Raw genomic sequence first — 13037 nt, forward strand, 5'->3', positions numbered from 1 at the left:
TCGGCGCACACCTGCGTCAGCGTTGCCAACCGTCTGTTATGGGTTATGGTAGCTCAAGTGACAAGATTTTACCTGCAGCCTTGGTAAAGCTGGCTGTTAAAATTCCCAATAGTGGATGGGTAATTGAGAGTTTTTCGGGCTAGTGGGATTAAGGGCGAATTCAGGTGTTCTGGGAGTTACTGCAATAATATATTCTATTACTTTTTACATTCACCAACGAAAACTAAACTGAAGGAAGGGTTAAAACTTACATAGTCAGTGAAAGAACACTCACTAAAGCCCATTTATAAGTGAGCCAAGTAAAGAAGTGAGAACTTTCTGTGAGTGAGAAAAGGCTGCTCCTGGTGAGTAACATCTCACCTAACTTAAGTTTGCTAGATCAACTAACTTTTAAATGACTTAAGTCACAGTACAGTAACAGGTTTCCAATTTATATCAACTGGAATATTTCTTATATAATAAGAACACGGAGTCGGTGGCTGAAATGGAATTGTAACAGCAAAATGGATATATATAACGAATAATTTAGTCAAATGTGCTTTTAATTAAAATTTCCATTAACTGCCTTCATTTGTATTCTACTTGTAAAACTGCATGATTATTTAGAAAAAATAAAGCCAATTTAATATATAAAAAAGAACACTCACATAACGATAAGCAAAAATAAGTGTTGACCCAATTCACTACAATTATATAAATTATTATTTATAACCATCATTATAATAAAACTATAACCAAATGGATAAAAAAATGACTGAACCCATCACAACTATGACCAGGAAAGCTAACAATAGAAATAGTATGGTTTACAATTAAATACATTAGTGATATAGAGTATTTTGTGGTATTCTTTAGACAAAAGTAATTATTGAGGATGGCATAAGAGTTTTATCACAATTAATGGCAGAGGAACTATTTCAAATTAAGAAAAAAAATCTTATGAAATTTAAGTAGTTTCTGTTTCTTTGGTGACAGCCCCTAAGCCTTCATTAGTAAAAAGATCAAATTCTGGTCTTGTATTTATCAAAGCACCTCTAACATGACTAAAACTAATAGATTTAGGAGGAACTACGTTGGGGTCCGATGATTTCTCTTCCCAAGCCTGGCAGTATGATGACCTCAGTAAGTCTTCCATAAAAGAAAGTGCTGCCTGTAAAAATGATAAGCATTAACAATGCATTTATCCAATAACAAAAGTTAGTTTGAAGGCAAGAATTTCCATAAAAGTACAAATGACAGAATTCTTCTGCTTGCAGGGACTGTGTTGATGACCAACACCAGGTAATTCCTATTATGGGAATGTTCGACACATATCCTTTCATGATGACAAATATACAAATAAATTTCTTGTTACACGGCATATAGTGATGTAACCTGTAACAGACTTAACGTTACTAACAACATATCAAGATGAGCAACAAGGAGATATAAGGACTCTAACACATATGAAATATATTTTTTTTTTCAAAAATACAAAGTTAAATTGATTTCTTAATGCAAACCTATACCCTAAAACCATTTTGTTTCTTACAAATGCGTCTCAGACAAACCTTTTTATAAGAAAGGAAACACTTCTGTCTGGCCACGTAACTGCTGTGGCCTTACAGTAAGTAAAATAAGTCTCTAGCCGCCAAACCAGCTAACTCTTTGGAATGCAGAGCAAGGAGGCACCAAACTAAGGATAAGTTATGGGTTTTTATTAAAAAAAAAAAATTCTACCGTACATTTTCTGTATCTGTTTAATAACGACCCCATAACTTATAGCTGGACCTCTACTTAGGTGAAGATGATTAGGGTCGTCAAGCCTGACTAGCATTAAAGATAAGAGCCATAAACTACCTGTAAAGGCAGTCCCCGGTTATTGGCGGGGTTCCGTTTCTGAGGGTGTGATGATAACTGAAAATCGCCACTAACCGAAAATTGGCGATTTCGGCGTTTTTTTTTTGGCGATTTTCGGGGGTTATCAGCGCCGAAAAGCGCCGATTTTCAGTTATCGACGCCTCTGTTAGGTATGCATCAGTGCCAATACCCAATACCGATAAGCAGAAATCGGCGATTTTTGGTGCCGAAAACAGACACAGGTGGTTTGGAGAGAGGCTCCATTCATTGCACTATGCTGATATCCAAGTACTGTATGTTTAAAAAGAGAATTCTAACTTTTGCTTGTGAGGCTTCACTAAACAGTTTTGACTTGTGAGGCTTCACTAAACAGTTTTGACTTGTGAGGCTTCACTAAACAGTTTTGACTTCCGTTTGTCAGACTCCACCATACAACATCCTTTTCATTTGCTCTAAGTGATATTCTTCTGAGCCAGTAGAAAACTGTCCTTCATGAAGGGTCTTCTGAAGTGTTGTGTGGACAGGATAAGACTGGTCAAACCTTCTCTACAGTTCATTGCCCTCTGAATGTACAGCAGCAATATCCAAACTTCGATAAACTCACCCTCAATATTCCAAGAATAAATATTAAGAGCATGAATAAAGAGTGACATTGCAGCTCAGTCAACAATTTCTGCTATCCAAATTTTTGCAGCAAGGTCAGTAGCAAAAGGCAGATGACTGGCTAGAAAACGCACAGGATTAAGAAAATTGTGAGTGTGGTTCCCAGCTGAAACAATGGGAGAGTTCAGTCTATGTGTGAGTCTCGCTTAGTGCACACCTCTGAGAAATTTTGTTTAAGTGTGCTCTTTCTTAATTGAGTGTTAAGTACAGTACTCTAATTGTACTGCATGAAAGTCAGCATTGTTCCTAAGAAGGGTAGACATAACAGCAAGGCAAAGTGAGAAAAAATCTATAGATTCAAAAGGAAATAACAGAAAAACATGAAAGTTGTGTCCAAGTGGTTGACCTGGCAAAGAACTATGGGGTGACCAAACAAACAATTTCCACTTTGACAAATACAAACAGGCCATCAAAGTAGCTGATGTTGCTAAGGAAGTGAAATCTGTTACACAATGAAGATCAATGAGTCTAACTATAAGTGTGCTAATGTTACAGTATAAACAGACTCTACCTTTAAAACATTAACATGAATACATGAGAGACAGCTCTGAAGTAGGCCATGTTAACAATAATAGCAAAAATGAAAAACAGAATAAAACAGACCATTCACAAAGAGAAATAAAATGGTTATCCAAAATGACAGTAAAGTAATAAAAATATATCTGGAAAAAGAGCACCAGGATGTGCTCAACTGACAGAGGACTATCAACAATGAGCACAATCTAGGGCACTTCCTCGTTCTACAATGTCTTGATGGATTAGGCGAATAAGATCAATCCTCAACTGGCATAAAACAATTTCACTCCTATATTTGGAAGGAAAATGGCCAATAACTTATGATACTTCTTATGGTTTTATATTTCTTATTGTTGGTTAGGAGAAGGGAAGCCCATTTCTCCTGCCACTAACCTGAATTACTTGACATTGTGGAGGCTACTTGATATATACTATAGCAAGCAATATTTTTTTGTATATTTGTCTACTTCCTCATTTCCCCTCAATCCTAACATGGGCTGCAGTCCTTCAGAAACACATGGATTTTTTACAGTTTTTTACAAAGGGTAGCAAAGCCACTCATGGGCTTTATAAATAAGTGGATACATTTTATTACAATTATTTATGGATTCCTTATTAATGCCTCCAATTGGATTTATCTGGTCAACTGACAAAAACTACTACAATTAAGTGATGGTAATTCCAACAGAAAACGAAAAATATTAAAAGAAGCTGACCTGCCATGCAACAGCTCTACCAGCATCGACCCTATATCCTGGAAGAATCTCTTCCATTGGAAGACTAATGCGGAGTTCAGAGGCCCTTCGTCCAATCCACTCACATCCACTGACCTTATCCAAGTCAGTCCATGGAACAATTTCTGATGCACTTTTTGAAGGCGATGCTGGAAAATAAATTTTAAAAATATAAAATACAGAAATAATGATGAATAATTAACATAAACTAAAAAATGACAAATTTTTTTATTAATTTGTATTTTTCATAGCTAACAAACCTACAGTCTCAATGTGAGGATAAATCTTCTAGTGCCAACGGGAAACCGGTAAAAAACATATAAAATTGTAGAACAAGGCATTGGTGGCAATGGGGTTTAGCCAATCGGATGAGAGAGGAGGCATCAGCCAACCTCCCTTACCCTGAGAGTGCTGTGACGCATTCAGTTTCTTCCAGCCCTGGGAAACCATTTGAGGGGTGGCAAGAGGTGGGCAATGTACATTAAGACCGTAGGTTTGTTAGCTATCAAAAAGACAAATTAATTAAAAATTTGTCATTTGTTCGTACGCAGAACAAACCCAGGTCTTAACGAGAGGATAGACTCACCTTTAGTGGGAGGAGAGGAAAGTCTTGAACTGACTGGAGGTTCAGCATACCTGATCTCATTTCTTGGTTAGGCCAAAGCAGAGGAAGGAGACATATGAAGGGGCAAGTTTTAGAAAGACTGCACATGAAAGGGGGAAATGCAGATAAACATAAGGTGAAGGCAACTTTTGGGAATTGTGCTGAGAAGGTAAGGTTTGCAGAGTTTGCTTCAGGCAGGATCAATCAAAGGAAGGAAAGCAACTGGGAGACAGAGGGAGAAATATATGGACGGAATATGGTGACTAAAGAGGAGACAACAGCCACAGTTCTAATTCAGATGGTAAGAAATGAGAAAAGATTGAATTCCATGATAAACAATGTACTGGGAGACATGGCACACTGAAGATTTGATTCAGTCTGAAATTCCCTATCATCATGACACACACACACACACACTGAAAACAAATAATTTACTTCAACCCATTCTTACTTTGGAACTCTAAGAAAATGAAAAAGTTATTAACCCTATATTCATCAGTTGCCAGTACTGTCTTCCTGAATCACCAGCTCATAAGGTGAAACTAACTTTTCTACCTATTCATCCTGAGAATTTAGCTCTTTTGTAGCATTTTCTTCATTCCAGTCTATATTTTTTAGCATAAACTTACTCTATTTCATTATTTGGTATTGTTTTTGGTGGAGGTTTTATAAGTTTGTAGTTTAGCAGTAGCTACAGAGCAAATAACTGGTTAGTGCTGAAAAGAAAGGAAGACAAGAATAAGTGCAACTCATACTCGTATGAATCATAAAACAACAGAGCATCAAATATGACATGTTGAGCATGACAACTCCCTTGTGGTGGATTACTCATACAGGAAGACTGAAGATCTCTTTCATGTAGGGAGTTGCTGAACACATCAAAAGAATACCATACTAGTATTATGTATACCATGTGTGTGGGGGGCGGACGTGTTGGAGGTCTCTCTTACGTTGTTTACCAAAAAAGAAGGGTTTTTCGCTCTTGGTGATTATGCCTCTCATAGAAGGCAATGTGTTAGCAGTGTCTCTATGTAATACCTGGCATGTAAGCCGGTCAGTGTTGTGTAATTGCAGATACATTAATCTACGTTCTGCATCAATGAGTGCCTTCGAAATTTTCAAGTTTCGACTTCTCAAAGCCTATTGGCTCCCTCTCCCTCGGATGAAGCGCCCACATCACCTGTAGACCTATCGGAGAAGACCGGCGAACCCCCAACCTCCTCTCCCTCCACAATGCCTCCAGTGGAAGATAGATCTTCAGCGACGATCACCAGCCCTCGTGAGTCTTCTGACTCTATCTCTCCCCCCCAACCCCATGTCGTGGATGAAGATGTGATTGATCATGAAGGGATTGGTGGCTGGCAGACACAAACAAGAAAAAAGAAAAGAACATCTTGATTGTCCGCTGAACTGAAGCCCAACATTCATGAACCACCTCGCCCGAAACCTGAGAGGAGGTGTCACGTTGTGATTCACAATTTATGCTCATCGGTGAAGCTAGACGCCATAGTAGAGAGAGTCAAGTTTCTCATGGGCTCCGACCCTCTTATCTCCCATGAAAAATTAAACATAAAGTGGCCTACAGGATTACCTGCCTATTTCACCACCTTGATGTTCTTAAAGGTGAGAATTTCGGTCTCAAGATACAACCTAATCCGCGACCAACCTCCCCCAGGGAACTTACTGACACCCCAAGTAGGGGTTCAGTCGCAGCCTCACCTTCTACCACAAGTGCCAGCCATCCTCCCAAGCCGAATGAATGCCGACCCCTGCTGGTCAGCCCCCCATCCACTCAAATGAACAACTCATTCATTTCCCATCTTCGTGAGTTGCCATGGATACACTAGATATAATCTCTTGGAATATTTATGGCCTCAAGCGGAACATTCTTCCCTTAAACATGTTCTGCAAAAACTTCAAAGGCATCATTGCATTACAAGAAACGCTCCTCTGGCCTCACGACCTTGCTATCTGCGATTCAGTGCATGAAGACTTTAGAGCTTTCTCGACCTCATCGATGCAAGTTACAGATCACATCATAGCCGGTCGCCCAAAAGGCAGCCTTTCTTTCCTGTGACACAAATCGCTAGACAATATGGTGAATGTATTGACCTATAGGAATGACAGATTGCTGGGGCTTCAAGTGACAGTAGGATACTCTAAGATCCTAATAATTAATGTTTATATGCCCTGGGGAAAAGAACAATAATTTTGATCATTACTGTATGATCCTAGGTGAGTTACACGTAACTATCAGAACATCCCAGCAAGACATTGAGAACAGCAGCAACGAAAGAGACCCTCCTGACGAGCCCCCTGATGGAGGACGTGACCTTAATGAAGCTATAAATGCACCCCTCAACAGGGCACGTCTTACAAACCATAGGGCATCGCAGAGCAACCACTACGCTCTGAGATTAAGGCCGAGAAACCGCCAACCAATGGGAGAAGACCATGCCCAGTGACGTCAGCGCTCTCTTGGCCAATCAAAAATCAACACTCTCTCGACCAACCAAAAAGCAGACCGTAACCAGCGGCCCCCGCTGATCGCTGACATAAAAAAGCGAGACCACAGCCACCAATTCATTCAGCTCCCGCCTGAAGAAGGAAGAAGGCCTTCCAAAACATGTCGCGATACCCACGATCCCAGAAGCACTGATGACCGCTGCACTCATTTTTGGACCCCGCCCTCGGAATTTCCATTACCTTAGACTTTTGATATTTTTATAAATAAAACCTCTGCAATGAACTTTGGCATTTTACTTAATTCTGTTACTGAAGAAGAAAAAAGACTAATTAGAAGAGTTGAACGAATAATCTACAAGATTAATGCAACCAAGCCTGCCATCATATTCAACAAAACATGTTTGAAAGAGGGCCTATACCCGAAGTATACTATTATTATTATTATTATATTTCCACGTTTCCTGTTATTTTTAGTACATTTTCATTATTCGTATTTAGCCTGCTGGACCTGACTTCTGTAACTACCTAAGGTTCCCAGATGGAAATTAATCGTCTGCAATCTGTATTTTTTTATTATTATAATTTTTAATTTTTTTTCTATTATTCTCCGTATAATTACTGTCATTACCATTATTATGAATTCTATTTTTTCTACTTCTTCAGCAACTGTGTGGATACTGCCAATACTTATTTTTATTATGTTACCTTATGTATCTACATTGTGTGTACAGTCATACCTCGAAATTACGCGAGGTTAGGTTCCGGAGCCCCTAGTGCAAGGTGAATTTTCGCGTAAGTTTGGCATGGTCTTTAAAAATGCTAATAAATGTTTATTTCCAGAGTTTAAGTACTAAATATGACCCTAATCATGCTCCCAAAGTATTAAGCTAACTTTTAAATGAACTAAAGTTAGTGTCATTTTATTTAAAATTTAGCTTATTACCCTTCAAAAAGGAATACAGTAAATGGTTGACATAAAAATTGAGTACTGCAGTTTCATAATAGCGCATTTACAGTAGGTGCGTCGTATACTAATGTTACCCTAATTCATGGGATGCCGTTTTCTTTGTCACTTAGAGAAAAAAAGCCGTTTTCTTTTTGCGTCACTAGGCAAAACGTCACAGTCAACAAAAGTACAATTCCATAAAACATCGAAAACATGTACATAATGTTCGTAGAAGGTAGTACAGTACAGGTAAAATTCAATCAATTTAAAATTATATACTGTACAGGTAATGACGTACAGAGAATAATAAGTTGTAAACATATGTTTGAGCGCTAACTACGAATGAGAGAGAGAGAGAGAGAGAGAGAGAGAGAGAGAGAGAGAGAGAGAGAGAGAGAGAGAGAGAGAGAGAGAGAGAGAGAGAGAGAGATACTGTAATAAAGTAACTGTACTGCTTTTGTATCGTATTTATGCGCAAATATATAAATACAAATTTTCCATTCTGATTTTACACCTAAAAACACGAAAACTTAAAAATTATACACACTTTCTACAGGGGTATCATCTTTGAAAAATGCAGGGTATCACATCTTATAAAAGTACACCAACTGAACGTGCTGTAATTACATGCGCATACAGATTGCACCAGCACTTTTCTCCAAGGTGAACATAGTAATTTTCAAAGAATAACACTTATACAACTCTTAGTTACATCTCTGATATTACTTTAAAGAATTCATTTTATCAAATGAGCGCGACTGACCAACCTCATCTCAAGGTCATGTAAAGTCCTTGTGACAAAGACTTTGCAAATGGACATAATACTTGTATGATATTTATGTACAGAAATATAAATATAAAAATATCGATTTTACAGTTAAAAGCATTTTTATAAATGTACTTCAAACATTAAACAAGCATTTTCTGCAGGGTATCATCTTTGAAAAGTGCAGTAAGCAAATGGGTATCACATCTTGTAAAAGTACACTAAGTGAATGTGCATTTTTATGCATGTACAAAAATAAAATAATACATTTTCGATACCGATTTTACACATGAAATGCATTTTCATAGAAATTTACATTTTTTTTCATAGAGATTTTGCACATTAAAACATCAAATGCATTTTTCATACAGATTTTACACATAGAAGCATGAAATGCATTTTTTCATACAGATTTTACACAAAAAGAATGAAATGCATTTTTCATACAGATTTTACACATAAAAGCATGAAAACTTGTAAATTACTTCAAAAATTAAACACCCACTTCTGCAGGGTTTCTCGAGAATTTCGTGTGTCTGTGAAAAAATTGCGTATGCCCATTAGTTAGGTTCCAGTGAAAAGTTTGTGTGTGTGTGAATTCGTCCAACTCGAATCGTTTAAGATCGAAGTATTACTGTATTGTATTTGTATATTCCATGTATATGGCCCTGAGCTGCAATAAGGATTATTATTATTATTATTACATTATCATTACAACACAAACATTCCATGGGACCTAGAAAGAGAGAAAAATGTAGCTACCGCATAGATAATGAAACTGGAATTTCAGCATCTTAAACTAATATAAAGTTAGATCTTGCATTTACAAAGATTACGAGGCTTACCTGAAAGTTTTCTTGTCCTTCCTTTAAAAGTATCATCAGCTGTCACAATATCAACGTCTTGAGCCGCTGAATCTTGAGATCTCAACCACTGATGAGAGGCTCCATCACTAAAATTTTCTACATTACTTAGAGTATTTTGAGTTATATCTAAATTGTGATGACTGTCTCTCCTTACAAAACCATCTGAAAAGAAATGATTTCATGAACAGGTTATCATTTTCATTTCAGTTTCCAAGAAAATAAATTTCCACAAATACTCAGTACAAAAAACTTAAGAAAATTTCCTAAAAACTTTCCTTCTAATACAATCCCCTAACTTATAGTGCACATTTCATTTGTTACAAAATGTTCCCCCCAAAAAGAACTTCTTTAAAGGAAGACAAAGAGAGTCAACACCAAAGCAGGTAAGTTGTGCATAATTGCTATCAGATTCATTGGATCTCAGTTTCCACCAGTTAGTTTCATTCTTTGTGTAATTACCCTTTTGACAGCTGATATGTGAAATAGGACAAAGAAGAATTACAAATAGGTTATAGATTTATATTAAAAAATAAATTTTGATTGAAAAAATTAATTATCATAGCATAAAACATATGATATGACCCAGCACGAATGAGGGGTTGGGATGTGGGTTACTTTGTATATGACAGATGGGTTTTATGAAAATAGGTTAAACAGGTTATACATTTTACAAATCTGAGTATCTTGCAGGAACCCCACTACCCTTTTCCCCACTCTCAACTGCCTTTCATAAAATTTAAACGTTTTGCAGTTGAGACAGGAAAAGGGAAGCGGGGCTCCCGCAAGGTAATCGGACTTGTAAAAGTTGACCTGTCACTAATGAGGATAGGACTCCACCTACAGATACCTGTCAGGAACAAATACCTGTACTTGGTTTCAAATCACCTATATGTTCATATGTACAATCTTACTAGCATACATATTGTGAATTTCTTCCACTTCATATAACCTCTGTATATACTGTATTAGTAAATGAAATCTACCTTAACAGAAAATGCAAGTACCAATAAAACTGCATTCACCTAAATATAGTATTAACTTGCACATTAGCAAAACAATGAAAAGAGTGCATCAGATTTTCATCTTTAATGTACAAACCTGTAAGAAGCAATTCCCTGTATGGTATAGGTGTATAACCATATCTTCTAGCCCAGCCAACAATATTACGAACAGTCCATCTATTTTTGCCATCAACCTCACACTTTTCTAACCATCTTCGGACTTCACGACTTCTTTGAAACTGTAATAATTAGAATTCAATAACTGTATTCACATGAAACAAAATAGATTTTTAATACAAACTGGTTTTAAAATAATAAACCCATCATGTATGTCCTTCTTATCCCTAATCTTCACAAATTATAGACAATCAATTTGTAAAAAATAATTAAGTGATCAACTGCTGGCTGGTTGCCTCAGCCATAAGTTACAGGTAAATATGAACCTTCCTTCCCATGCAGTCTTGACTGTAGCAGCATAAAACAATAGGGGTGGGAAGATAGACATGTGAATAATGAGTTTAAAAAAAAATTTAATAAATTTACAAATCTGGTCACGAACACATGAATTACATAAGCCAAACCCGTAATTAAGGAGGGAGGACTAGGCACCTGCAAATAACTCCAAATTATTGATCAGAACAAAAGGTCTTCAAAATGAAGACACTTTGGGTCGGTCAAGGAGTCACACATGTGGAATCAAAATCCTAGGAATACAGTAAAATAAAAGGGTTCTGCATTTGTAGGTTGTAGCGACATGATAACTAAAACATAGCAGAGGGTATACTTGCCATATACAGAAGTGACTAAATCCTGAACGCCCCCAATTGCTATGAATTGTGAAAAACAGAGAATATGTCCAAATGAAGGGACAAAGCCTTGTTTATCCACGTTACTATGTCCAACTGATCCTTCTGTGGTCATTCAACAGTAAGACACCTGATCTCACTTAGTAAGAGAAGAAAGTGTCTGGAAATCATTACTTCTTGCCATCTTCCTCTATGATTTGAAGAGATTCATTATCATTGCCTCCATTTTTGTCTAAGATTTAAAGAGATTCATTATCACTGCCCCCAACACCATAACATGCAAAGGGCCTCTACAATTCTGCCATGTGTGTGTCTTACTTTTGCTTTATCTTCCACAAATATCCATTCATCTCTAGTGTCCCTTCTTACAGTGCTCATCCAAGTATGTCTGGGTCCCAACTCCTCTGGTGCTCACAGGGGCATCACTGACACTTGTGCACTATTCTCCCAAGGGTTGTGTGAAGGACATGCCCACCCCATCTGCATCTTTCTTTCTCCATTATTTTATCTACAAAAGTTAAATAATAATAATAATAAAAAGGAGTAGACCCTCTCTTAAACATGTCTTGTTAAAAAGGAGGGCTGCATCATTTGAGTTAATCTCATACTGAGTCTTCTCAATTTTTCAATTTAATATTGGACAATAACTGACCAATGTTCATACTTTGGTAAAGAGAAAATGCATCTGCAGCATGTGAACAATACAGTATAGCAGTTTTTATTCTCTATACAAAATAAGGTAGTGAAATACAGTACTGCTGTATACACCTGTAGATTTTAACAGGTTTCCAGTACACAAATTCCTGAGTCGTACAGTGGTACCTCAGTTAACGAACAGTTCTGTTCAAGAACAATCGGATTACAAACCAGATGTTTGAAAATTTTTGTTCTGATTCGCAAACCGTGCTTCAGGCTGCGAACACACAAACATCCCCCAAAAGGGTCCATTGAAAGCGTCCCAATTTTTTTAGTGGTGGATGGAGCATCATCTCAAGTATAGCAGTCAATGAAATGCAGCAAAAGTTGAATAATACAATTTGTAAAAGTTGAGAATAATGAATTTTAATAAAACTGCTGTTTTACTATATTTTTTCATGTTGCATGTACTACTGTCATATTATCGTATTACAAAATATGAACAGAGCGATCATGTGCCATTTGCATTCTGGTTTTGTTTACCTTCTTAAAATCATCAGCTGATTGCATTTTACCAATATATTACTGTCTATAACTGCCAAATGAAACTTTATTCAGAGATGTTTCTTTTGCAAATGATCAAATCTGGGTTTAAAAATTGCAACTACTTGATTTATACACACACTAATTAAATGAAATACATGTTTTGGAATCTGCTCATTATTCATTTCTTTAGCCACAGCTACAACACCTGTTGCTTGAAGTTAGTGGCATAATTTCTTAACACCTTCTGCGCACAATGGATGAATAAAAATGTATTTGATTTTTATTTATGGAATTACATTGAAAATAAGCAAGTTTTTAAAAGACAACTGTAATGCAACTCTTATTACATGTGTGATAGTTACGGTAACTAATATCGCTAAACAGCTGTTTATTAATATAAACTGTAGGACAGTAAAAGCTTTAGCAAAATTTTTAGAGATGAAAACAATTTAAATTGATAAAGAAACTGTAACAATAACTGAAGGGATGCTGGTAAGCGAGCAGTACCCACTAAGAGCGCCTGATTTGGAAAAACAGTTCAGCGCTCGATCTGGAGGCAGAAACCCTCAAATCAGTATTTCCATTTTGCACCAATACATCCGTAAGTAGGATATAACACGGTTTATTATCTCAGTGCACTACTGTATT

The 13037-nt window shown here is 36.8% G+C and overlaps 1 protein-coding gene across 2 annotated transcripts in view; it reads right to left on the reverse strand.

Moving 5' to 3' along the window:
* Positions 1-524: 524 nt before the first annotated feature.
* LOC136828819 (YEATS domain-containing protein 2-like) overlaps positions 525-13037 on the reverse strand; it is a 39346-nt gene continuing 26833 nt past the window's right edge. For both annotated transcript variants that reach the window (XM_067087059.1, XM_067087060.1), the window contains 4 exons: positions 10499-10640; positions 9380-9562; positions 3735-3901; positions 525-1150 (listed from right to left, as the gene is read on the reverse strand). In XM_067087059.1, the coding sequence (XP_066943160.1) occupies positions 947-1150; positions 3735-3901; positions 9380-9562; positions 10499-10640 (696 nt within the window). In that variant the 3' untranslated portion in view covers positions 525-946. The remainder of the gene's footprint in view (positions 1151-3734; positions 3902-9379; positions 9563-10498; positions 10641-13037) is intronic.

The sequence above is a fragment of the Macrobrachium rosenbergii genome, chromosome 43 (genome assembly GCF_040412425.1).
Source record: "Macrobrachium rosenbergii isolate ZJJX-2024 chromosome 43, ASM4041242v1, whole genome shotgun sequence".
Lineage (NCBI taxonomy): Eukaryota > Metazoa > Arthropoda > Malacostraca > Decapoda > Palaemonidae > Macrobrachium > Macrobrachium rosenbergii.